Source organism: Nicotiana tomentosiformis, chromosome 6, assembly GCF_000390325.3.
Source record: "Nicotiana tomentosiformis chromosome 6, ASM39032v3, whole genome shotgun sequence".
Taxonomy (NCBI): Eukaryota; Viridiplantae; Streptophyta; class Magnoliopsida; order Solanales; family Solanaceae; genus Nicotiana; species Nicotiana tomentosiformis.
In genome coordinates this window covers 145,540,544-145,568,276 of record NC_090817.1, presented here as the reverse complement: position 1 = coordinate 145,568,276, position 27,733 = coordinate 145,540,544, and the positions used below count along the sequence as shown (strand labels likewise).

Sequence of the window (27,733 nt, the reverse complement as noted above, 5' to 3'; positions counted from 1 at the left end):
GCATCGAATGTAGAAGCTGGAAATTTCATAATACACTAAAGTTTCAAGTGATTTTTCACAAGATCTAACTTCAAATGAGCATATTTCTCATGATACGAAGTGTTATATGGTGTATTACCTATCAAATGAAAGATATTTGAGTCTAGTTTCTAACGCTTCAAACCGTTTGTCATTTGGACATTCATACAAGAGGTTATGACCAAATTACCAAAGGCTGGAAAAAATGAGATTCTGCGATCGCGAAAGTGCTTCTGCGACCGCAAACTGGTCGCAGAATGGACCAGAAAAACCCAGTTCTGGGCACCGATTTTTGCGACCCGCATACCCATTCTGCGGTCTATTATGCGACCGCAGACCTGCTTTCGGAGGGTTAATTTTTCTATTTTCATAACCTGACCTCATTTTGATAAATAGGCTTTGGGACTCATTTTGGAGCAAAAATCTGACATTTTTAGAGAGAAGGGAGAGTGTTCTAGAGAGAGGAAGAAGCTCAAGTGCTTTGTTCATCAAAATCCTGTTCAAGCTTTGAAATCCAATAAGGAAATATCACAAGATCTTCACCCAAGAGGTAAGGTTTTAACCCCTAGTCTTCAATTTCAAGTTTGGGTAAAGATGGGTGATTAAAAGTATGATTCTTTGGTGTAATAGTATTATTCATATATATCAATAAGGTTTATGGAAAGATTGTTGAGTTCAAATGGATAAAGATTGGGTTGAAAATGGTAAAAATCTTCAACGACTTTAATTGAAGATTTGAGGGTCGAGTTGATATCGGAATTTGGTAAAATTTATATGGTTGGACTCGTGGTTGGATGGGAGTTCATATTTTGTAACTTTTGTCGGGTTCCGGGATGTGGGCCCCACGGGCGATTTTTGAATGTAATTTCGGATTTTGTGGAAAAATTAGTATTTTGATATGGAATAAATTCCTATAATTTGGGTTGACTGAATCAAATTAATTGTGACTAGATTCGAGCCGTTCGAAAGTTGTTACGCGCAGAATGGAATTTTTGGAGCATTGTTTAGCTTGCTTGACATTGGATTCGGCTTGTTCGAGGTAAGTAACTCTTCTAATCTTGGAGCTGAGGGTATGAACTCTGAATATATGTATTATGTGAATTGTTGGGAGGTGACACACATGCTAGGTGACGGGTGTGTGGGCGTGCACTATAAAAATTGTGACATAATTGTTTTCGTGGAATTTTGTAGTCAAATAATCTTGGCATTTTCTATATAGTTTTATGTTAAAGAAATTGAGCTGAGAATCATATTAAAAATCATGTTGAGGCTATGTGCCAGTATTATTGGGACCCACAGAGGTCATATTGCTGTGAATTATTTGTTTTAAATTGAAAATTCATACTCAGTCATATTCATGTCATTACATATCATATCTCAGTCTCTGTTGTTATTTATTGATACATCATATCATCATTTTTGGGCTATTTTTATGACATTGTGAGCCTATGAGAGAGAGACTGGAGAGATTGATGAATGAGTGAGGCCGAGGGCCTGATTGTGAGGATAATTATGGGATCAGGCTTGTCATGCTCCAAAACCGAGGAGCACGACCGGCGCTCAACTGAGTGAACCCGACCGAGCAAGCCTGTTAGATTTCATTCTACCCAAACTCATCCACGAATGGAGATAATACATACTTTCATTAATTAGACAAAAAGGTGTTCATGTCTACAATACCCATTCATTACCAATAGTTTTATCATTTTTAAAGTCTCAAATAGACAAATAATACAACCACAACATAACATATTTTGACTTTCCCAACACCAATACACAACCCACACTATGTCTACGGAGCCTCTATAGATAAAGAAGAGTACAATGATAATGCCGGCAACAAGGCCCCGGCTATACCCCAAACAGAATACACAAAGTACAAAAGATTCATGACCCCAGAATGAAGTGGGGCTCACCAAGTCAGCTGGGAAGAAGTTGCACTGCTATCACTGACCAATATCTCCTGCTGTGGAACCACCTGCATCCATTGAAAGATGCAACCCCCCCGGCAAAAGGGACATTAGTACTGTCGAATAGCACTAGTATGTATAACTAAACACCCTTTCAATAGAATGACAAATAATACAAATAAGATTATCATAATATCAATGAAAGCCTTAATTAACATCAAACCTCAATTTAGGATCAAGACAGTGTTCAAATTAATTTCCATATCTCACATTGGGAGATTTTTAGTATCGATATACCATTGTCCACAATACCAGTACCATTATTCACCATACCAATACCACTATTCACAATACCATTATTCATAAAACCAGTACCACCGCACTCTTAGCACGGAGTCCGATCACGACCCGATCGGCTAGGCTATCTCAGTAGAGACATCAACCACAATTTCTCTCAATATCAATACCACCGTCTTTAATACGGATTCCGATCACGACCCGATCGGCTAGGCTATCCATTAGGGACATTGACCACAATCACAATTTCAATTACAATTTCTAGCACAATCACCACCATGTGTACGGCATGGTGTCCGATCACGACCTGATCAGCTAGGCTGTCTTATTTGAGACATCAACCTTTTTATATCAATCATCGCATTTCATAATACTTTCACATCTTTTCATTTCATTGGCACTAGTGGCCATAATTATAAGATCATTCTTGGCACGTTGGCCATATTCAGTATTTCATGCTCACCTTATCAATTTCAAATATCATAATCATCAACAACAACAAATACAATTCAAATCAAGGGGTGTAGTACATATGTGAGCAACTTAGAGTCTAAGGCACATAGAGATATTTCACAAAATTTGGCATAATAGCCTTCATTTGAACTTGACTTAAAGTCAAAACATTATTAATGCACAGCCCATATTTTAACACATCCCCAATCGGTAACATAACATGAATAGAGCATTTGGGATGCTTGTTGAACATATATCTTTCAACCCAATCTTACTCAGAATAGCCAATTTCATAATGAATCACTCGGGACTTACATAATTTACATGAATATCGTGGGATTCAATTCTAAGAGAAGAGTTTAGCCAACATACCTTGATGGAGCTCTTTAGTGATATTAAAACCACCAACTACTCTTACAACTTCAATCTACATCAACATAATTCAATGGGACCAATATTAGTAACAAATTTCATAATTTAGGCCATTTAGGCATTTTATCAAACACCTAGTAGGCATGAATCTCTACATCTCTTAACCATAGAATTAGTTCATCCAACTACTACCATTTACCAACAATTTATCCCACCATCATTCTTAAATAATTCTTAACTTCCAACATCACATACATGACCATCCATCCACACCCAACCAACAAAATTCCATCAAATAATCACCTTTCCATCTCTACAATGGTTATGTATTTAAATTGGGAACTTATGGCTTCCAATCACCATACCCTAAGTTATAACACACATTCCATACATAAATAATTCCCATATATTAGTTAGAGATGGTAGACATACCTCTTGTAGTGAGACTCTTGAAAATCCCAACTTGTAATGTTCTTGACCAATTTAGGGATTTAAATGGAAATCTATGGATCTTCAAGATTAATCCTTGTTAATACAAATATTTAGGAGTAGTAATCAACTCAAAATTACTCCAAAAACATTACCTTGGTTCATGGGAGGGAGGTGTTGGGCGGATTCCCCTTGATATACAATCCCTAGCTCAAAGAAATGACTTATTTCTCTCTCTACCCGGTCTTGGGGTATTTAATGGGTTTCTACGTGCGCGGCCGCGGATTTGGCCACGGATTTGGCCGCGGATTTGAGGCAGAAACTCTCAAATATGCGCGGCCGCGGATTTAGCCGCGCATCTGGTCGCGCATATGATATAGGTCCAGTAAAATGTCCATAACTTTCAGTATACATATCCAAATGACGAACGGTTTGATGCGTTGGAAACTAGATTCAAAGGGCTTTAAATTGATAGGTAGATTACCACCTAAGTCATTATATTTAGGGATTTATATTTATTTGAAGTTGGATCTTGTGACAATTGGAACTTCCTTTCCACTTAATGTGTCCAACTTGTTCCACACAAGTTCTTGTCATTCCCAAAACACCTTAGTATATTCCAACACACCTTAAACATACATTATCAATTCAACATGATGTGGCTCTATCCCATAGGTCTCCTTTAATACTCAAATACGTTATTCTCATATACTGTTGGCGCACTTTAAAATTTTAAATCATTTGTCCGGGGTGTTACAGGGTTGCACGCCGCAACAAGCCATATTGGCTTTATATACTTTATTATTATGTGGATCAGGGCTGCCCGCCTGTAGCAGGCCTTATAGGATTTATTATAGCACGTGAGTTGTCCGTGTAGATACAGATATTGATACTATAACACGTGAGTTGTCCGTACAGCACGTGAGTTATCCGTGCATATTATAGCGCTTGGGCTGAAGGAGCACCTCCGGAGTCTATACACACCCCCAGTGAGCGCAGGTACCTACTGAGTGCGAGTGCCGAGTAATTGGGAGGACTGAGTGATTGGGAGGACTGAGTGAAATAATACTCTAAGAGTATGCATATGATTTTATCACTGAGTTGCATCGCATTGACATGCACACATGACATACATGCATAGAGATGTATTTTTCTCATGTTGTACAATATCACATCATTCATGATTTCTCACACATGTTGACAGATGGATATAGTGATGCATTTGTTATACACGGGTTATCTGGAAAGAAAATAAAACATCTCATTTATTATTGAAAGGATTTTTGGGAAAATTATTATTTCCAAACTTATTCAGATTTTTGGCAACTTCGGTAAACGATTTGGGTTTTCACTGATGTACTTGAAAGGAAGAAATATTTTTTTTGAAATTATGATTTAGCTGAGAATTTTATCTTTGAGTTACTACTTGTATTATTTGCTTTACGTGGTTATGGACTGTTGTGGACTATTAATTTTGGACCCGACCTTGGTACAAGCCCGTCACTACTTTCAACCTAAGGCTAGGTTTGTTACTTATTGAGTACATGGGATTGGTTGTACTCATACTATACTTCTGTACTTTGCGTGCAGATGTTGGCTGCTGATGTTGCTGTGTTCGTTAGGAGCTGGATCTGAAGATATACCTGCATTTCGGTTGTAGTTGCCTCTTGTTCGTGGTAGCCTTAGATTTATAACAATCTGTTCATGTACATTTCAAACAGATGATGTATTATTTCATATCAGTTTTGTAAATTCTAATCTTAGAAGCTCATGATTTGTACTACTAGTTCTTGAGGAAATGTATTGGTTTTATCTATTTTCTTTTAATTAATTACCTTATTAATTTCATTGGAATTGGATAGTTGGTAATTGTCTTACCTAGTGAGTTGGGTCAGGTGCCATCGCGACTAGTTGAATTTTGGGTCGTGACACCTTGCTATACCAATAGAAACTACGTTGAAACCAGTGACCCCCTAAAAATAAGGAGGTATTGTGAATTAATCCTTACAGATACAGGATCAGTCACTTTTAAGCATACGCTACGAGATGACAAAGATCCCGACAGTATTAGGTATTCAAGATTTACTATTAACAAAATTATTAGCCCTTTTGAATGGGGAATGGATCATTACACATCCCGATTGTGCTCTCTTTACAATACCGGCCCCAAACCTATAATTTCAAAGATTACATGGACGCTTGGTACAATTTTATTTACCTATGTCCAGGCTCACACACATGGTTCGTAAAGTACAGCGAACAAGCAGCAAAATCAGTCATACCAAGATGGTTCTACGACTGGTGGAAAACATTTGGTGAAACAGAGCAATCAATGCCCCGAAGCTTTCACACCCTCTATGAGAGATTCCAAAAAGAACAGGAGATTTCTACTCTATCTGATCATATTAAAATCTGCAAATATTATTTTGCAAAAAGAATTTCATATATAATCAGTTGGTCATTCGAAATTGAAGAAATCGAACGTATTAAATATTTAGTCAAAATACCAAAAATCAAAGGATGGGTTCCTGAATCCAGAAAGATTAAGAAACCAAAGCCAATCAACAAAATGGGATCAACCAGTTCCAAATCAGATTTAAAAAAGAGACTCTTAGAAGTCTTAGCTAATATTGATACAGCAAGCCCAGTAGAAGTACAAGCCATGCTAGAAGCAGCATCAACATCCTCCTCAACAAAGAATCAACACAACGGAGACATGGAAGACCCACAGGGTATAGCTCAAGCCTACCGTACCTATGCAGATGAAGAATAGCATCCGACCTTTCACAAAAGTCAGATATCTCACCCGACAAAACAAAGTAGCTTTTTCAAAAGGCAAAACGACTCTTCAAAAAAGAAAGAGTCACTTGACAAAGACAACCACAAAGGACAAAAATAGTACCTACCCCTTCAGCAAAGCAGAAGACGGCCTTTCAGCAAAGTAAAAGACAGCAAGCTAGGATCGTCCATTTGTAAGGTTGAGATTAACTCAACGAATTTTCAGAAGTCTATATAAGACTTTCAAAATTGTAATCAAATAAATCAGAAAAATTCCAAAGATTTTATTTCTATCCTTTCTCTCCTTTGTAAAATGTTTACTTATGTTTGAATAAAGCTTTCATCAAGTAAGTATTTTTGTCTTACTATTTTAATTCCGCATTTATTTTATCAGTTTAAATGATAAAACCTAGATCTCTCTTAATGGTATCAGAGCCATGTTGCTGAGTATGAGAGGCTAAAACTTTCATACTGTCTTTAGGGTTCGTCGAAATCTTGTTATCATATTCATGTAATAGATCTTAATTATTCTATATTGTTCATCTCTGCATAGGTTTACTGTTCATCTTCTTCAAAGCTTCAGATCTTATTCTCTAGTGTGAGGTTACTGTTAAATGTTCATAGTGTGAGGGATCCTTGTAGGATGTTGATTAAATCTTATTAAACTGCCGTCAGTTGCCGTTGTCCATAGGCTAGAGAGTGTCGCCAGAGATAGGACACAACAAGACACAGTTAACAAGTTTAATCCCCAACCCCCAAGATAACTAAGAACTAAGAACACGACCAAGATAACTTAAGAAATAGATCAGTAAGTAAAGAAGAGGATAAATAGTAGACACTATACAGTTAAGAACATTATAGACCTATTATGTCTAATAATACATGATAAGATAACAGAGAAAGTAGACTTACGCCTTAAAGATAGTATGCTTCTCAAATATTGGTAAAACTTTAAAAAGTTTCTTTTAATGAAAAGACATCCTTCTTTTAAAAGAATAAAATTTTATAATAAAAACAAATTGTTGCTTTTAAAGCAATTAAGAAAAATTGATAGAATTTTTTTTTTGTGCTAATTATAATATTCAAGTTTATAAAGACCTTATTTTGATTAAACCAAGAAAACAAACTCTGTTAGAAATTTCAGAAGAAATAAAAAATTGCAAACTAGCTTTAACTGGTTATAAAAACCAAAAAACTTATATTATTTTTAATTTAAAGGCAATAAAAATTTATATCAATAGGTGCACAACCCAGCTTTAAAATGAATAATTCAGATAAGAGTAAAATTCTTAATGACATAAACCAATCTCTGGCAGTAATGAATATTGCCAAAATTAAAAATGATTTACAAAACTGGAGTATTCCAAGAGAATCCGATAGTACGATATATCATAATGGTAAGTTTGATTTTATAAAAAATTATACCATCAAAACTTGTGAATCAACTGTTGCCATCAATAACTCGATAGAAACAATCAAGTTATTAGTTGCACAAGATATTCAACAATATAGAAAGAAATTTAATTTCTTTCACATTAGATTAATACAAGTGGCAGTCAAACCTTTATATAGATTAGGTTTAGATACCCCTCCCCAGTATTGTGAAGAGCGTGAAGCGAGAAAAAGCGACAAACCCCATTTCGCTTAAAGCGAGAAGCGAGAAGCGAAGCACTCGCTTTTTTGAAGTGAAGCGAAATTTAAAAAATAATAATAATAATAATAATAATATTGCATAGACAATACATGTAATTATAAGCAAATGTTCAATACTTCAATGTAAAAACTAAATAGTAGCATCAATTAAAGCACAAAATGAGCATCCTATTCTTCTATAAGATTGTCAAATTCTTGTATTCCACTATCATTATTATATTGCTCGTCATCTTCTTCAACTTATTCTTCTTCATCAACTAGGGACAAAATAGCTGCCTCTTTTCCCTTCCTCTGTGAACTTGAAGTTGAGGTACTCCCCCTCAAACCATAAATCCTCTCCCCAATTCCACGCGCCTCCGCAACATTACCCCAAGTGAAATCAGAAGTTTCCTCAAATACTTCTTCGTCTGCATGATCTTCCGGGACTCCAGTTAGCCATTCATTAGCATCATCGATGTTGTCCAAACTAATTGGATCAATTACATTGCGAGCGTTGTAACAACGCCTCAATGTTCTATTGTACTTAATGAATACTAGATCATTGAGACGCTTCAAGGTTAGTTTGTTCCTTTTTTTGGTATGAATCTACAAATAATAAGTAATTAGTAAGTTTAGGACAATTGAGATATAATTTAATTATCTCAATATACTAAATCTTTCTTCTTAGTTCTTACATGTTCAAACACGCTCCAATTCCTTTCACACCCGGATGAGCTATATGTTAGACTTAGAACCTTGATGGAAAACTTTTGTAAATCCGGAGTGGAATGGCCATATTGCTTCCACTATTCAACTGTAGAAGTAGAACAAATTTTCAAAACATAATATTGATAAAGAAATAACTTATTAACTATAAAACAACATATAAGCACTCGCTCACCTGGTGACTTCGTCTTTCTTTGTCTAATCGCCATGTGTTTTTCCAAAAAATTGCTAAGCGTTTCTATAAATACTAAATTGCTCTGTTATTTTATCTTGCACGGATTCTTCAGGTATCAACGTCTCAATACATTCATAGTATCCATTCCACAAAGGTTCATCTCCTAGAATCCTTTCTTCATTGTCATAAAACAGTTCCGGGTTCAAAACAAGTCCAGCTGCATGCAAAGGGCTATGAAGCTTACTATCCCACCATTTATCTATGATCTCAAAGACTCTTTTGTATTTTCTTTTATCACTAAACGAGACTTGAATAGCCTCCTTTGCCCTATCCATTGCTTCGTACAGGTAGCCCATTAGTGGCCTTTGCTCCCCATCCACCAAACGAAGCACTTTAACTAAAGGACCACCAATCTTCAATGCATGAACCACATTATTCCAGAATAAAGGAGAAAGTATAATATCTGCAGATTCTCTCCCTCGAGCTTCCCTTCCATAGGCACTATTAGTGTACTCATCTGAAACAAACAACTTCTTCAAATTGCTTTTTTGCTCATACATCCTATGCAAAGTCAAGAAAGCAGTAGCAAATCTTGTCTTTGCGGGTTTTACCAAGCTTCTTTGTTTAGTGAATCTCTTCATCATATTCAATAACAAAGGCCTTTGAACAATATAGGAATGCACTCTAATTGCCTGATTAAAGATTGAACTAAAGGGTCTTTCCTTAAAAATGTCACCGAAGATCAAATTAATGGAATGTGCTGCACACGGAGTCCAATAAATATGCGGGTACCCAGCAGACATCAAATCGTCAGCTTTAACATTTTCACTGGCGTTGTCCGTGACAACTTGAACAACATTTTCTGCTCCAATAGAGTCTATTGTACTCTTGAACAAGGAGTACATTTTGGTTGAATCAGTCGAAGAGTCGCTTGCATCAACGGACTCAAGAAACAGGCTTCCCTTAGGAGAATTCACCAAGATATTGATGATCATTTTTCCATTTCTTGCCGTCCACTTATCCATCATAATGGAACAACCAAACTTGTTCCATTCTACTTTGTGCTCCTCCACGATTTTGTTCACCTCTGCCACCTCTTTTTTTAGATATGGCCCTCTAACTTCATGATATGTTGGAGGCTTCATTCCTGGACCATATTGGCCTACGGCCTCAATAAAAGCAGAAAAAGTGTCAGTATAATTAACACAATTAAAAGGAAGACCTGCATCATACATCCATCGCACAAACATTGTAATTGCACGATCCCTCAAAATCGTTTTGGCATCAATTTGAGGATTACCACTTTTTCCTTCCTTATCTCTAGATTTTTGCGAGAAGTAACAATCCATAGGACCTTTGGTCTTGCCAGTAGATCAACAACTAGAAGACATTGGTTGCATCCTTCCCCGCTTTTGTGATTTTGGTGGAAGCGACGAAGCATCGTCATCTTCTTCTGTTTCATCATCGTCATCAAGATTATACAGTTCTTGTTCATGAATCAGTTGAGTCTTTAACTCTCTCTTTTTATGAAGGAATGCTTTCAAATCTTCCTTCACATGCGACGGAACTTTAGGACAAGATGCGACATTTGGATCACCGCCGATTAGATGCGCTTTTTGATGATAAATTCCTCCATTTGAAATCTTGTCACAAAAAAGACATCTAATTGCCATCTTGTTGGTCTCACAAACTCTTTCAGAGTAAGCCCAAGCCGGATCTTTCCTATCTTCTTTTGGCGCCATTAAAAGAACAACTACATAACACATAAGAAAGGCAATAAGAACTAAGAATAAACTATAAAGGATATAAAAAATCATAGGAATTCTCTATTAATAACTAGAAAAATTGGGCAGTAAAATTCTGGAAAAATTGGGCAGTAAAATTCTGGAAAAATTAGGCAGTAAAATTCTGGAAAAATTGGGCAGTAAAATTCTGGAAAAAATTCGCCAGCATTTTGCTGCTTTTTGGACGTTTAGAAAGAAAAAGAATAAGAAGAAGAAGAAGAAGAATGGAAATCAGAAGTTCAGAACATACCTGTTGAAGTCTTGAAGTCTTGAACTTGAAGTTGAAGAAGAAGAAGAAGAACAACCCTAGTTGATGATTTGAGATGCTTTCAGAAATCAGAAGTAGATGAAGAAGAAGTCGCTGTTGTTGGAAGTTGAAGAATACTAGTCGCTGTTGTTGAAGATCAGTGTTTAATCCAAAAAATTTATTTTTAATAAAATAGGGTTGGGTATTTTAATACAGAGAAGCGGACGCTTCTTCTCTTCGCTTCGCTTTCCCCGCTTCTCGCTTTGTACAGAGAAGCGGTCGCTTTTACTGACCTGAGTCGCTTCAGCAAGCTGAAGCGCTGCCTTTCACGCTTCACCTCGCTTCTCGCTTAAAGCGATGAAGCGAGCGCTTTTTTAAACACTGCCCCTCTCTGTCTCTTATTAAGAGATGATAGACTACTGAACTTTGATGATTCATTATTAGGAGTTCTGCAAAGTAACCTAGCCCAAGGCCCAGTATACTTTAATTGTTATCCAAACTTTTCAGTTGACATAAATGACCATAATGTTTTGGATACATTAACTCTTAATATAAAACAAAAAATATGAATAACAAAGTTAATACAAGAGAAATAGCTGTAATATATAGAGTGTATTACAGACTAATGAAAACAACTTTAGCCCCAAAAGCTAAAATCGAAAGTAATAAAGGAGTTACTATGCTCATTAAAGAGAATCAAGAACATAGTAACACTTTCGTCCCCAGAATGGTTCAATGGGATAAAATTTTAACAAAAGATGAATGGAGTTTTAATGCCATCACCCAACCAAAATATGAACACGAGAGTTCTTTCATCGAACAAGTCATTCAATATCCAACAGGAGCCATTGACTTAAAGTGCTTAAGATCAGGCTCTGCTAGTGAAGCTTCTTCCAGTAGAAGAATGTCTTTTACTAAACCTTCTTCTTCTTTCAAACCGGGGCTAAAATTATTTTCATTAATCTGTAATACACTCTATATATTACATCTATTTCTCTTGTATTAACTTTGCTATTCATATTTTTTGTTTTTATATTAAGAGTTAATGTATCCAAAACATTCTGGTCATTTATATCAACTGAAAAATTTGAATAACAATTAAAGTATACCGGGCCTTGGGCTAGCTTACTTTGTAGAACTCCTAATAATGAATCATCAAAGTTGAGTAGTCTGTCATCTCTTAATAAGAGACAGAAATGGGTATCTAAACCTAATCTCTATAAAGGTTTGACTGTCACTTGTACTAATCCAATATAAAGAAAATTAAATTTCTTTCTATATTATTGAATATCTTGTGCAGCTAATAACTTGATTGTTTCTATCGAGTTATTGATGGTAACATTTGGCTTATCTAATTTAATTAACTATTCTTTAGAGTTAAATCAAACTTAATCATTCTCTTATATTAGAATTTAGCTACTCAGAAATTACAAATTATGTCTCTGAGCCGAGGGTCTCCTGAAAAAAGTCTCTCTATCCCTTCGGGGTAGGGGTAAGGTCTGCTTACACTCTAACCTCCCAGACCCACTAGTGAGATTCTACTGGGTTGTTGTTGTTGTAGAAACTACAAATTATATTCTTTTTAATCCATTTTAGATTATACTTTCTTTCCTTATTAACATGTTTTAGAAAGATCAACATTTTTTTACATTTAGAAAACCATTTAAAGTAAAGTAACTATTTTTCATGTTAAAAGAGATATTTTTATTTTTAATTAATCCCGTTAGTTTGAATCTATAGAAGGTGCAGACCAGGGAATAATCAACGGGGAAAGAAAACCAAAAACAAGCTGGTCATAAAAAGTATACTACGACCTTTTTTTTTCGCTTCAGTATTAGGGTTCCGATTCTATTATACATTTCGATCGCGTAGAGGATCTGAAAAAATGGTGAGAGGAATGCTGCGCAAACTTGCCAATCAGTCTCTCTCAGTTGCCGGAAAATGGCAGCAGCAACAGCTCCGCCGCCTCAACATCCACGAGTATCAGGTCACTTCCCTTCCCCCTATCTGTAAAGTGAGATGTTCTTAATCTATAAATCAAATCAACTAAGCTTTAATCCCAAACTAGTTAGACTGAATCCTCTGTGTATATATATTCTGCTTGATTTGGACATATTTCATTATAATTCCAAATAATTTTGTTTTTTTGTGACTTTTTTAAAATCGAGATGTAAAATAGAGATAATTTGTAGCTGAGAACTCCGCTATTTCGAGAGGAGAGGCTTGTGAAATTTTGAATTAGTAGATGCAGAGTTTTGAATCTAGTACAAATTCATAATTTTTTTTAAAGAAAAATGTTCATGTAGAAATATAGAGTTCAAGCCAACATGCAATATTTGCGCATTGAGCTATAATTTTTGTACACTATCAGGTTAAATTGACCTAAAATAATGCGTAAGTCTTCATAACAAACCTGATATAGCAACTTGAAAAATAAACTGATAACTTACTATAACCAGTTAAATTGTAGTGATGGAGTAAAATTGTGAAATTTCATATACGCTGTCGCTGCATATAACTTTAATCCTAATTTTTTTATTGTTCAAGTATAGATATATTTAGTTCAAGGCTACCGGCCACTACTAACATATCATATTCGCCACGGTTCTGAAAATGCAGAGTGTGGAACTTTTTATCATCAACTAATGGTGCAGATTTTTCATGATATATGGTTTTGAAGTTTTGCTTGATATGATATTAGGGAGCTGAGTTGATGGGCAAATATGGGATCAATGTGCCGAAAGGTGTTGCTGTTGCTTCCCTTAGTGAAGTGAAAAAAGCAATTCAAGATGTGCTCCCCAACCAAAACGAGGTAGTTCGAACGAAGCAGTATCTGTTGTAAACTCTGATCTCTTTGCTACAGCTAAGGGTAAGGTAAATGCTTTCTACTCTTTGCTTTTGGTGATGCAGGTGGTTGTTAAATCACAAGTCCTTGCTGGTGGACGTGGCCTTGGAACATTCAAAAATGGATTTCAGGGCGGAGTTCATATTGTCAAGGCTGATCAGGCTGAAGAGATTGCCGGTATTGAAGATCGTCCTTTACTATATTTTTGTAGAATAATTTCATTAACGTGAATAAAATGAAGTTACTTCTGTATGAGTTGTAGTTGTATCATTAGGTTTCGTCAACTGTCCGAGATATCTAGCATCTTATTGGAAATGAACGGACAACTGTGCTTGACTTGATAACAATTTTTTCGTGCAAACTAGCTAGGAACACTACTCTTGAGATCTTAAGAGGTTCCTAACAGCAGGCATATCATTATTTTTCTCTTGGGGCTCAATTATATGGTTTTAAACTTTTCTGGTGGCATTTGTGCTTCTGATGTTCATTTATCCTTGCATTTGAAACTGATCTATGGGCATCTTTGCTTGAAATGGACAAGCAGTTAAGAGATGGACCTTCAATTTGTCCCTAAAGGGGCTTTTGGGGTTGGGGGCACTGAAGGCCTTAAGGACACGTGCTTTCTATCCTCAAGGAGTTTGCTGGACTTCTGAGATGGGCAATATCAAAATTATTTTGCAGGGCTGTTAATAAGCCATAACATTTTTATTCTTGCTAGAATATGCATTTCCTGTCCCTATAGTTTATTATTACCACTGTCAGGTTACTTTTTTTATTTGTTATGGTTATTTTCTTAATGAACAAATTGTGAATGCCTTTTGGTTTCAGCTAAAATGCTTGGACAGATACTTGTTACTAAACAAACTGGAGCTCAAGGAAAAGTTGTCAGCAAGGTTTGGATTTCGTATTGACATTTATTTTCCTCAAAGGCATTTTAATTGACATCACTTGTTGATGATGATAATTACGAGTTCATTTAATTTTGTCAGAAACTCATAATTACTAATTTTGATCAAATGATGATACTACAGTTCTACAGCACTCAGTAAGATTTATAGATTTTCTGATGCTCTGTTACCTAATTGATTGCAGGTTTACCTATGTGAAAAGATGTCCTTGGTTAATGAAATGTACTTTTCAATTATACTTGATCGTGCAACTGCTGGTCCTGTAAGTTCCAAAACTTGCCGGGGCACTTCTGTGCCCACTTAAATATATTGTTAACGTATATTCAGAATTATATCCATGTCCAGTGTCTCGCCAACCTCACTTTTTACTAATAAATTTTCATCACACCCTGCAGTACCCCCAAAAGAGATTATTAAAGGAGAAAAGAGAGAAAATTAAGTGTGAAAGAAGTGGAAAATGAAGGAGTTTCTCTGTCCACCTATGTTGCTTCTTTGTTTTCAATGTTCTCTTAAATATTAATTCATTTGTGATTCTGATGCACGAGTATCTTTCCAAATGTCCTGGTTAAAAGAAAAAGAGTATCTGCCCCGAATGTATTGATTCTATTGAATGAAACCCAATTTAGTAACATGTGCTGCATTGTGTAGTTCTGTTCTATGAGTGAAGTAGCTCAATGTTGCTTAACTGATGCATGCAGATACAGTAATCATGCTTGCTGCATGCTTATGTCCTTACTTAGTGCTGAATTGAAATGACCTTGATGTCTAGACATGAATGAGTTTGGATCCTTTGAAAGAACTCACTCTTATTTTTAATTGAAGAACAATAAGACATACTTGCTATTCACGTTGGCATTAGGACGACCTTATGAAAGAATTTGATCGGTAAGTAGAGAACCTCTGCTTTCATAATCCTTTAGGCGGATGTAGCCTTAAGGTGCCGAGTTTGTATGAACCCAATACTTTTGACGCGGAACATACATTTATATGTAAAATCTCACTAAAATGCAACAACTATTAGATTTGTACCCATAATTTTAAAAATATAATGGGTTCTATGCTAAAAACCTTAACGATTGAACCCGGATCCGCCTTTGTGTTCTATGAAGGTCAGGCAAAAAGCTGAAGTCTTCAACTTTCAAGAGTAATTCTATAATCTAGGAAACAACCTGTTCAATTTGAGTTCCCTCATTAATTGAATGTTCATGGGGAAGGTGTTGGGGCCTGAAAGCCTAACCCAAAAAAATTCTGTACTTTTTTAATAATCTTGATGAGCGGGAGCCTTGGCGTAACTGGTAAAGTTGCCTCCATGTGACTAGGAGGTCACGGGTTCGAGCCGTGGAAACGACTTTTTGCAGAAATGCAAAGTAAGGCTGTGTACAATAGAACCTTGTGTCCGGCCCTTCCCCAGACCCCGCGCATAGCGGGAGCTTAGTGCACCTGGCTGCCCTCTTTTATTAGTAATCTTGATCAAGTAGAGGATTTCAGTAACCAAATTGAAATTTTTAGTTGATCTAAGGCTGTGAAGCTGCTTGCTATTGCTTTCTTTATTGCAGCTCATTATTGCTTGTCGAAAGGGTGGGACCAGCATTGAAGACCTCGCAGAAAAATTCCCCGACATGATTATAAAGGTTTTACTTTTGTCTTTCAATACTCATTTCATCCAAGCTTTAGCAATTTCCTTTTGATGCTAGTGTTGTCAAATGATAAACGTTCTCTGTATCTGTATTTTCCAGGTTCCTATTGATGTTTTCAAAGGAATCACTGATGAAGATGCTGCAAAGGTTGTTGATGGTTTGGCTCCAAAAGTAGCTGACAGAAACGATTCAATTGAACAAGTGAAAAAGTTATACCAACTTTTCTGTGAATCTGACTGCACAATGTTAGAGGTGAGCATTTTCTTCATTTGTTCAGAAGCACCTTCTGGAGACTTAGCAGAATGTTTCTGAGGTTAATAGTTTTTAACAAGCATGGCTTTAGGAAAAAAATTCTTCCTATTTATACCTAAATTTAGACTTTTTGTCTGGGAAGATCAACCCCCTTGCAGAAACATCTGATAATAAGCTGGTAGCTGCAGATGCAAAACTCAATTTTGACGATAATGCTGCTTACCGTCAAAAAGAAATCTTTTCTCTTCGCGATTCTTCGCAAGAGGATCCTCGTGAGGTATTCCTTATGCTTTCTATATTTGAATGTCACTGAAGGCGCCAACCTTTCATCCTCGATGCAACTATGTTCAAATTTTCATTTTTTGGTCTACCCTGGTTAACTCCTCAGGTTGCTGCTGCTAAAGCAGATTTGAATTATATTGGCTTGGATGGAGAAATTGGTTGCATGGTTAATGGTGCTGGATTGGCAATGGCTACCATGGATATAATTAAGCTCCACGGGGGAACACCAGCCAATTTTCTAGATGTGGGTGGAAATGCTACTGAAGGCCAGGTATATGTGGTTTCTTGATAATACATGTGAAGAATAGTTGTTTTTGTTGCTCATTTGCATGTTTCCAGCTTTTCTTTTTGTAAGAGCTGAACAAGTGTTTCTTTAGAGTGAAGTCTTATTTTTTGTCTTAATGATGTGTTAAAATGTTGAAAAGTTTGGAGTCCACAAAAAGTTGAATTTCTCTTTTGTACTTGGAGTAGGTTGTGGAGGCCTTCAAAATTTTGACTGCAGATGAGAAGGTGAAAGCAATTTTGGTGAACATCTTTGGAGGAATAATGAAGTGTGATGTGATAGCCAGTGGTATTGTTAATGCTGCCAAACAGGTTAGTATTGTTTTTTCTCTGATTATGTGAGGGTTTTGTTTGCCCAACAAGTTCTCTCTTTTAGGACCTTTTTTGTGGTTTCTGTTTTGCCCCATTTATCTAACACTTCCTCTACTCACCTCTCTGTTCCTTTTTGAGTAAGAATTTTGTTCACTCTAAAAGTTTCACTTGCTCGCCCCATTCCTATATGAAGGAAAAGATAAGGAGAAAGGAAAAGATAAGGAGAAAGGAAAACAAAGAAATGTTACAAGGATAATTGTGTCAATGGTTCTACTTATTAACCCAAAAAAAGTGTTAATGGTTCAACTTTATCCTTCTGCAATTAGTCTCTGTGCATAATGTGCTGATTCTTATATGTTTGTGATTAAGGTTCAACTGAAAGTGCCTGTGGTTGTTCGTCTGGAAGGCACCAATGTTGAACAAGGGAAGAGAATTCTGAAGGTAAATTGGGAACTTTGTCCTCTGGGCATGAACTTTGCTTTGTCTTTGTGCAGTTGCTAATTTTGTTTTCCGTAGGAAAAGCCAGTTTCAAGTAGTAATTACTTTCTTCCCTGGTTTGTCTTTGTGCAGGAAAGTGGCATGACATTGATAACTGCCGAGGATTTAGATGATGCGGCTGAAAAAGCTGTCAAAGCCTTAGCCTAGTTGAAAGAACAAAAAAGATACAGTAACAAATTTGTTATACTTCTAATTTGTAAGCCTTTTGGTTGGCTCCCTTTTTTGCCAGGAAAGATCTGAAGAGTGCAATTCTTGATTTTACAATAAAACAGTGAACTTCACTTTTTGCTAAGACTTGGAATAAGCTTGTTGCTTCCTTTTATTAATTCATTTATATCATTGGTATTATGACCCAGCTTTCACACACCTAGATTAGTGCAACACTAGTATTAGCTCTCTTTCACAAGAACATGTACTAATATTGGAAGTGTGTAGTGTTTTTAAATAAACAAAATATATCATATATAAGGTTTAACATCTTTTCCCTTCTCCTTTCCCTTTCTCTATCCTAGAAGAGATTTTACATTAAAAAAGGAATCTGTATAATGAACAAGGTATGTAAAGGTTAAATTGTACATAGATTCTATGAACACGTAAATAGAACTTTTTGAGGTTCCCAAACAAGTATGGAGTTTACTAAACTATCAAAAAAAGGAAAAGAAAAAGATAAAAGGCATTTGAGTGCTACATTTTTTATTTTAATATTTTCTTGTGTTTGTTATGAAATGATGCTTTCACTGTTTCTCGAATTCAATATTGAAGCTTCAGATCCCTGGTCGGGTCTCGACCCGTGATCCGACTGTGGTGCTGTACTAGAAGAAGATCCTTTAGACTTCGACGATCGGGATCCGGTGGCGCCGGGGACGGATTCCTTGGACTTCTTCCGCCGTGATTTTTTAGGGATGTCGGGGAGGTCTCTCGCCGGAGATTCTGAACCGGCGGCTGAATCTAGGTTGACTTGTCGGCCGTGTTTGGAACCGTCAGTAGAGTCTTTCCGACGGTGTCGCCGGGACTTGGAAGACTCTCTCTTTGGAGAATCAGTGCCGCCGTTTTCTTTAGAAGAGTGACGCCGTGATGACTTTGGTTGTTGTTCCGGTTGATCTCCGGCGGAAGAAGAATTTGCATTTCTGGACCTTCGGTTTGAATCTGCAATTCCATTATATTGCTCGGATCATAATGAATTATAATAGAAGCATGCAATCCATGCATGAGCATTAGCATAAGCAGATGCGGATCCATAATTTTAAGTTTATATGAACTCTTATAACAATATCAAGTTAATATACAATAATAACTGAATCAATGAACTGGATTTTTAGCTAAATATTTTTAGACATTTAATGAACTTTTTAGTACAAATATAGAGTTTAAACAAGATGAAGTAGAGTATTGTTGCCATAGAGTATTGTTGTATCTACCACTTTTTCGTGATAATGACAAATGAAGTAGGATGATCTATGAGAAACGAGAATTCGAATTTTGGTCGAGACAAATAATACTGATTTTTTCCATCTACCTAAATTTTGGTTAGGCAGAATTAATTAATATTTGTACTGGTAGAATATATATCAAATTGTTCTGACACCACAATTATTAAATAAATAACCCATTATGGCCTCTCACAAGCAAAGATAGAGCCAGAATTTAAAGTTTATGAGTTCTAAATTTGTCGTGGAACCATAGCTTAGTTACTGGATTCGCCATCAAATATTTATACAAATTTGATGAATTTTCTAATATTAATATAATGTTTGAATAATAATAACTGGGTTCGACCAAAACCACACGCTCCACCTCTGCTCACAAGCAGGATTTCTATTAGGGAAATTCTACTAAGCGTACTTTTTGGATATAATGAATTGTGCAAAGCAGGTGTTAATTAGAATATTAAAGGTTGAAGTAAATGAACAATGCCAAGATTGATAGCTACATAAGTGAAGGGTTGACAAACCTTCAGAAACCCATTTTATTTCAGGATTCTCTTTAGGATCTCCTGGAGGAACCAAAGGAGCTGACTGAAATTGACCTGGTCCATTGAATTCTTTCATCTGCACATTTTACCACAATAACATGTAAGCCGAAGCCGATCTAGAGTTCAATTGAATTTATTACTTTCGGTTTAAACTATGCATACAAAAACTTTTAAAACAACATATATTATAAGATAGTTATACATATATCTGTACCTATATACCGAGCCTATTCCTAAATTTATCTCTGCATGTAAAAGCATTTATTTCTAGTTGAAAAAGATTCTGGCCATATACAGTTAGACTTATAATAGTATCCCTATATAATAACACTTTACTATAAAAGTCAAGCTTTTCCGGAATCAATTTTCATGTTATATTATAATATATGTTTTATATAACAACACTTTGTTATAACATCCAAAAATACTCGAAACAAACGAAGTTGTTAAAGAGATGTTTGACTGTAGTCCGACTAAGATCATTTACACAGGGGAAAAAGAGGGACAGGATAATATTGAAAAAGAATACTTAGTATTTACCCAGCTTGGATTATCTGTTGACGGTCCATCCCATCCTATATGGGCAACATGCTTTACATCTGTGGGAAAACCAATCTGCATTTCTTTTTCTTTCTCCTCATCTGCATCAACATACATATAATAATAATTATTATTATTATGTATAAAAATGTGTATGTATGTATATTGTGTGTTCAGATTGGTGATGAGGTGCGCGTAAAATTCTAACAATCTCACAACACTAGATCATCATTTATTTTTTCCTGATATATGATCGAATAGGCCCATTAATAAGGCAAAGCATTCTTTATCAAAAGGTTCTCCATTCCCACGACTTGAACCTAGGAATTTGAATATAAATTCTCTTTATTTGATTACACTTAGTTCATTTTGTATTAACATAATTCATCGCAATTAAAATAGTTTTATGATTATCGTCAACCTGTTGCAACCCTCCTTATCCAATAAACATTTCCAACAAAATAAAGGTGGAAAAATAAATATGATAGAATGAATGATCATTCCTCACCAAATATCTGAGAAATGTAACGAAGGCCTTTTAGAAGGCCTTTCACCTTCGTAGACATCCTCAGCTGCCAATGATTGCTTTTAGGTCTTAGATTTACAAACCTTTCTTCAGTAGAAAGGAAGAAAGTAAATGAAACTCATAGATTCAGCAATCCATGCAAAGGAGAATTTGGTATTATTCAGAATTAACGAAAGTACTTTGAATTTGGATACAGAAACTCAAAAATAAAAAATAATTTCAAGAAAATGGACTCAAACCCTCAAAATTTTTAGGTTTGACTCCTCTCTAATTATCACAAGCAAAATGCTGTTAAAGCATTCCTTTTATCCATTTAATGGCAATGAATTGCTGGACATTACTAACCAGACACATGTCCTATATTTAGGGATTAGAAACAAATTTTGTTCTTTTCATTTAATAAAGAAAACTCATTAATTTCCAGTTTCGCCTCTATAAATTCTTTGGTCTTTTGATTTTAATTTTGTTGTCAATTTTGTCGGATCAAACGCTGCACATAAAAGATTAAAGATTAAATATTAAAGATGGAATTTCGACCATTAGGCTATAATTCTAATCCTACCCGCTTGTTATAATGTAGGCAGAGTTAAAAAGGAACAATATTATTAATAGATCAACTAAATGAAATTATTTTACTTTTGGCATATAAATGTTATTTGTTCGTTAATAGCTTGTTTGGATGGTTGTTACCTAATGTATTGTATCATATTATTATATTAAATACAATGTTTGTTTTGATTTTTACTTAAATTTTATTGTATCGTAATCGTTAAATCCGTCATTACGTAATGACGGATTTGGTGTGGTGACGTCGTTACCTTACTTTTTCTCTCATCTTCCCTTCCTTATTATTAAATAATCATCTTTTATCCTTTACCCTACTCTTTTATATAGTAATTCTACTCCGTATCCTATTTTTTCTTAGTAATATTACAAATTTATTCTTCATTTTGTGAATTGGTGCGGGACATCATGAAACGACGACAAATGATATAATCTATCCAAACATTGTATTCATCAAAGAATACAATACAATATGATAGATTATGAAACCATATGTAACAACAATCCAAACAAGCTTTAAGGAGTCGTTTTAGAGTTATGCAAGTATTAGTTATCCATGAATTTACTAAACAATAAACATTTTTGTGCTAATATCAGCAAGGTTTACTTATTTAAGAAATAAAACATGGCATTCCAAATAGCAGGAGAGGCAGTGAGGTTATCTTTTTCTGTTCCGTACAAACCGCAATGTTTGACGCACTCATAAAGTTTAAAACGCTAATTTGACTTGTCAATTGAATTCGTGCAATTGTAAAAAAAATATTGAAGTAAACAGAAAGTTAGTATACAGAATTCCAGTCCAATCCCATCATTAAAAGATTCATTATTGTTTAGAACACCTCTTAATTAAGATATTGAAAAACGTTCACTAATATGTTGGACCAGTATCAACTTATCATTATTAACAAGAAATGAAAGTACTCATTTATATTCCTTAAATTAAATGGGTTTTTATTACAAGTAACAAAAACTTATTACTGTGAGGTTAGACATGAGGCTCCTACCTGTTATATTGTAAACAGATCAGACTCATCCTTGTTCTAGGTAGGGGTGGACATAAAATCCGAAAAATCGGATTCCGAATCGAACCGAATTAATTTGGTATTTCGGTTTCGGTCTTTTCGATATTTCGATTTATTTCGGTACAGAAATTTCGATAATTCGGTATGATATACGGTATTGGATTTTTGATATTTCGATAATAGTTTAGTCCAAGCCCAACTTTATTTTTTTTGCTGCATAGTTGGAAACGTCGTAGCTGTTGTCAGGTGACTTGTTTATCACCCAATATGGGCTGGGTTAATCCATGGGGAGCCCTGATATTTTCAATCAGTTTTAGTTTATTAACAGTCCATTTAGATAAAATCCGAATGATTGCTTAAAACACTTGCCTATCTTACTAAAATGAAATCTGCATTGGTATATCCAAAATGGTTATTTTTTCTTTGTGAAATGTCCCAAAGTGATGCCTAGTCTTATAGCAAAACTTGATTTTACCTTCTTTGTACAACCTTTTCCCCGTTCTATTCTAAAAATATAGAAATAGATAGAGTAAATTGTGTACTCATGTCTTATTCAATACTAAGGTGTTAAATAATTATATTCTTGACTATCATGCAATAGGATATTTGGTATACATGATGTACTGGTGTTAATGTAAATAATTTGTGACTGAATAAGCATAATTCGAATGTAACAACATAATATTCTTAAATATAGCATCTCTACTCTTAGAATTTTAAAATATTGGAATTTAATTAAACATTAAGAATATAAAATATGTAGAGAGAACATATTTTATTTACAAAATAGATGCATAGAAACTATTCTTGTTCTGAATTTCCTAAACTTTCAATAATATTCTATAAACAACAATAGCAACAACCCAATAAAATCTCACTAATGGGGTTTGGGGAGAATAGTGTGTACGCAGACCTTACCCCTACCCCGAAGGAGTAGAGAATCTATTTCCGAAAGACCCTCGGCTCAAAAAAATAAAAAGACAAAAGGACAAAAAGGAGACAATATTAGTATCACAACAACAACTATAGGAAAAATAAGAACACCATGAAATCCAGAAGAAAGATGCAAAGCAAAGGAAGACAATATTAGTATAACCACAACAATCATAAGAAAAATAGAAACACCATGAAATCTAGAAGAAAGATGCAAAGCAAAAGCGATAGCTAGTAAATAGGACCTGCACTGAAAAGCAAAATAATAAGACACAACATTGCCACTAGCTATCTTAGACAAAAACTCTACATGGCTAGTCCCACAATGGTACGAAGTAAGGCACGACTCAACTACTTCCTAACCTACAACCCTAATACTCGACCTCCACATCTTCCTATCAAGTGTCATGTCCTCGAAAATCTGGAGCATCGTCATATCCTGCCTCATCACCTCTCCCCAATACTTCTTAGGCCGCCCTCTACCTCTTCTCGTGTCCTCCACAACCAACCGCTCACACCTCCGTACCGGAGCATCTGGGCTTCTCCTCTGAACATGTCCGAATCATTTAAGCCTCGCTTCACGCATCTTGTCATCAATGGGAGCCACGTGCACCTTCTCCCGAATATCATCATTCCTAATCTTATCTATCCTAGTATACCCGCACATCCACCGCAACCTCCTCATTTCTGCTACTTTCAATAATATTCTATAAATGTGTTTTATATATCATGACCTTTGCAAAAGATTCTTACTTTATTTCAGTTTTTGTATAAAAAGAATCGCAAATTAAAGTTTTTCCGTTATCAAGCTGACTTAACTGTACTATTACGGATTACCCGCCTCATTTAACTTTGTGCCTGTTAAAACAATCTCAACACATTTAGCCTTTATAAGAACCTGCTGAGTTCAGGTTGTGCTACGTATCATGTCGTATGTCCCCCAGCCTTCATCGAAATACTCTTGTCTAAAAACCTAATATACAATTCTACCAAGATCACACTTTTTGTGCCTCAGGTGAAGCTTTTTGACCTTTTGTTTGGGATATCAAGTCATCGAAAGCTTTTTTTCTGCAGATACACCAATTTATGTACCATTTTTTTTAATTAGGAAACAAACAAAAATTTTGATTCTATATCAGATTGATCTTTGGTGGAATCTCAAACAGCATGGATTACATTAGTTAATGGAGTGGGGGAGACACTGAAGATTTGGTTTAAATCAAAACCATACCAAACCAAAATAAGAAATATCGAACCATATCAAAATATTTTGATACGGTATTTGATATACACAATTGATAAACGACGGAATACCGAACCGAAATTCTTAAATACCGAACCGAAGTACCGGATGCACACCCTTATTCCAGGGGTATCAATTGACAATCTCTCTTAAAAGATGCATTATTGTTTAGAACACCTCTTAATTAAGATATTGACAAACGTTCACTAATATGTTGGACCAGTATCAACTTATCATTATTAACAAGAAATGAAGTACTCATTTCTATTACTTAAATTAAATGGGTTTTTTTACAAGTAACAAAAACTTAGTACTGTGAGGTTAGACATGAGACTCCTACCTGTTATATTGTGAACAGGTCGGACTCTCCTTGTTCTAGGGTGTCAATTGACAATATCAAAATAAGGAACAAGCAATTCACTCTCCTACAATATCTCAAATTCATCTAAATGTATTCGATGAACCATGACAAATATTCACTCTATAAAACTTAAAATTCAACCCAATCATTTTAAAGCAGGGAAGAGTACAACACTGAAAGATCTCAAAATCATCCTAATGAGGGAATTTTCAGTATTCAAGTGATCTAATTGAAGAGTTAGGGAAGGCATAAAGTGCTTATCTCAATGCCCACCAAACTTGTTTTCATCCAAGTAACAAAATTAAGATAAAGAGATGATTAAAGCATTCATCTGAAAAAGTAAATACCACACAGTAGAAACAGATAATAGTTCTGTGTTCTTGATGCAAAATTCTCACAGCGAGCAAAGCTAATACTCTGTAACTCTTAATAAGACAGCAATCTGATATCCAAAAACTTAAACCAACCATCAAAACAAGAATCTCAAACTACTCAAAGGCTCTCCTACACGATAGCATTAGCAGCACTTGCAATCCTAGGCCACAGATCGGCACACTCTTTCCCGATTGGCCCTGTAATTGCAGATCCTACAAGACAAAAACAGAAAACAAGAAATGCATAACACAGAAAGCTTGTAAAATCTGGCTTTACAAAGAATGATTTCTGGCATTGAACTAATGCTAGTGAATTACCAAAAACAGTTATTCAGTGTAATTTGGTCTAGAAAAAAGCAGTGCAAGTAATATGTTAAGTTACCTTTCATTTCGCCTTTGGGATTCACAATTACACCAGCATTATCTGTATTAGGAAAAATCAAAGCATCAGACGACAAGTTCTAATATACGCTGTAAGACACTTGCAACAGTTGCTTAAAAGAGCTCAAATACAACAGCTTCATCAGCATACACGCAACTCGAGTACCCAACACACATTAGCACACAAAGAGAACAAAAGACGTAGCACTCCTCACTTTACTCCTAATTTTTGCAGCAATAAAGATAGTATTAATTGCATAAAAGGTTCATAGGTCATAACCAAGATATGTTTGGCAGTTGGTACAAAAAATGTTTCTCTGCAAAATGATTTTACTTGTTACCTAAGATTGTAAATTCTCTAATAAATATATTTTCACCAAAAAAGAATAAGTGATTTCCTCATTACAAGGAGAAGTTATTTTACCCCACAAATATAGCAAACTCTTGCACAAGATTATTTGCTTAAACCAACATTAGACTTAGGATATTCTCATTTTTAATACTCAATTATTTAGCCTAAAAACTAACCTCCTAGCCTATTGTTGCCCTTCATAAACTTATCTCACCTGCCTGGCACTTTTATACCCTATTAACAATGAAAAGTTATCCAACACATGATTCTCAGATTAGAACTCTCCACTAACCTAAAGAAAACACATAAAAATGAAACTGCCAGGAGAATAGCATACTTCCTAATAATTTCACATCATAAGGGCCATGCTGTAATATATATTGAGTAAATTTATTTCTTTTTATAAGGAAAAGAGAAAGTGAGCGCAAAAATGCAATGGCATTTGGAGGCGAATTTGTGACCGAAAGAGACGAAATGGGTTAGCTTCTAGAAAGCGAAAATTGGCTCAAAAGAGAGGATCAAAAAATCACTTTTCAGAAGAAAAAAGATCCACTTAGAACAGCAACAAATCCGTACTATGATGTCATTTTTCATTTGTTGTTTAAGGCTTTAGATTTGAAGGGCACCCCACAGAAAACCTGTAAGTATTTCAGAGCTATTATTCAGAAGCTCTCCACTATTTTGCAATCCAAAACCCGAATATGCATTCTTTCAAATAATAAAACCTAACAATTTATAAATGAAAAAGTTCACTGTAAATTGATCTGAGCTTTTCAAAACAATAACCAGGTTTCGAATGGTGTAAGCCTGTATCTCAATGGAGTAAATTCTTTTTATTAAGTAAACAGTTCATGGTGTAATGTATAATCTACAAGCCAATGACTAAAAAGTTAGATTATTTTTCACATGACATCCCATAATTGATGCAAAATATAAACTATATTTCTAAATTACAGACAACAAAAACGATTAACTATTATAAAATATATACCTTCGAAGTACATGAAAACACCATCCTTTCGGCGCCAGGGCTTGCGCTGACGAACAACGACAGCTGGCATAACCTTTTTCCTGAGATCGGGCTTACCCTTCTTCACTGTAGCCATGACCATGTCACCTACACAAGCTGATGGCAACCTGTTAAGCCTTCCTTTGATACCTTTCACCGAAATGATGTAAAGGTTCTTTGCACCAGTGTTATCGGCGCAGTTAATGGTAGCTGCCACCGGCAAACCCAGTGACATCCTGAATTTGTTCCCCGCGGAACCTCCGCGACCTTAACAAAGATACATTTGCAGAAATAGAACATATAAATTAGATTGAATAAGTTAAGGATTGAAACGTAAATTAAATCGAACAAAATTAATAGTAGAGGATAGTTGTAATTGAGAAATGATTGTGCGATTTACCTCTCTTCGACATTGTTGACGGTCTTGCTCAGCTGCTCCCTCTCTCTTTATGCCTCCAAACCCTAAGAATGAGAGGAATCGGAGGAGCTAGGGTTTTATATGCAGCTTGTATTTGCAAAAAGTGTTTTAGGTTACTGGGCCTTGGTCCTATGCTCTCTCTTGAGCTGGTTAGGCCCATTTGAGATTGAAGATAAGGCCTGCTGTCTGGTCTGGCCCAAC

The 27,733-nt window shown here is 35.4% G+C and overlaps 4 protein-coding genes across 4 annotated transcripts; 1 reads left to right on the top strand and 3 right to left on the bottom strand.

The window, feature by feature from the left end:
- Positions 1-8,843: 8,843 nt before the first annotated feature.
- LOC138894898 (uncharacterized) lies at positions 8,844-10,139 on the bottom strand. The gene has a single exon (XM_070179633.1). The coding sequence runs from the start codon at positions 10,137-10,139 to the stop codon at positions 8,844-8,846; it is 1,296 nt and encodes a 431-aa protein (XP_070035734.1).
- Positions 10,140-12,562: 2,423 nt separating this feature from the next.
- On the top strand, positions 12,563-18,129 carry LOC104113124 (succinate--CoA ligase [ADP-forming] subunit beta, mitochondrial). The gene is made up of 12 exons (XM_009623224.4): positions 12,563-12,808; positions 13,523-13,633; positions 13,732-13,843; positions 14,495-14,559; positions 14,759-14,836; positions 16,131-16,205; positions 16,311-16,463; positions 16,606-16,740; positions 16,852-17,016; positions 17,217-17,339; positions 17,709-17,780; positions 17,910-18,129. Exons 1-12 carry the CDS (start codon positions 12,707-12,709, stop codon positions 17,982-17,984), a joined length of 1,266 nt encoding a protein of 421 aa, XP_009621519.1. The 5' UTR covers positions 12,563-12,706; the 3' UTR covers positions 17,985-18,129.
- Positions 18,130-18,355: 226 nt separating this feature from the next.
- LOC104113125 (CRIB domain-containing protein RIC6-like) lies at positions 18,356-21,135 on the bottom strand. The gene is made up of 4 exons (XM_009623225.3): positions 20,858-21,135; positions 20,350-20,450; positions 19,789-19,885; positions 18,356-18,983 (listed from the first exon to the last, which is right to left on the bottom strand). Exons 1-4 carry the CDS (start codon positions 20,913-20,915, stop codon positions 18,556-18,558), a joined length of 684 nt encoding a protein of 227 aa, XP_009621520.1. The 5' UTR covers positions 20,916-21,135; the 3' UTR covers positions 18,356-18,555.
- Positions 21,136-25,299: 4,164 nt separating this feature from the next.
- Positions 25,300-27,658, bottom strand: LOC104113126 (large ribosomal subunit protein uL14). Its single transcript, XM_009623226.4, has 4 exons — positions 27,515-27,658; positions 27,097-27,381; positions 25,755-25,796; positions 25,300-25,585 (listed from the first exon to the last, which is right to left on the bottom strand). Exons 1-4 carry the CDS (start codon positions 27,525-27,527, stop codon positions 25,503-25,505), a joined length of 423 nt encoding a protein of 140 aa, XP_009621521.1. The 5' UTR covers positions 27,528-27,658; the 3' UTR covers positions 25,300-25,502.
- Positions 27,659-27,733: the final 75 nt, after the last annotated feature.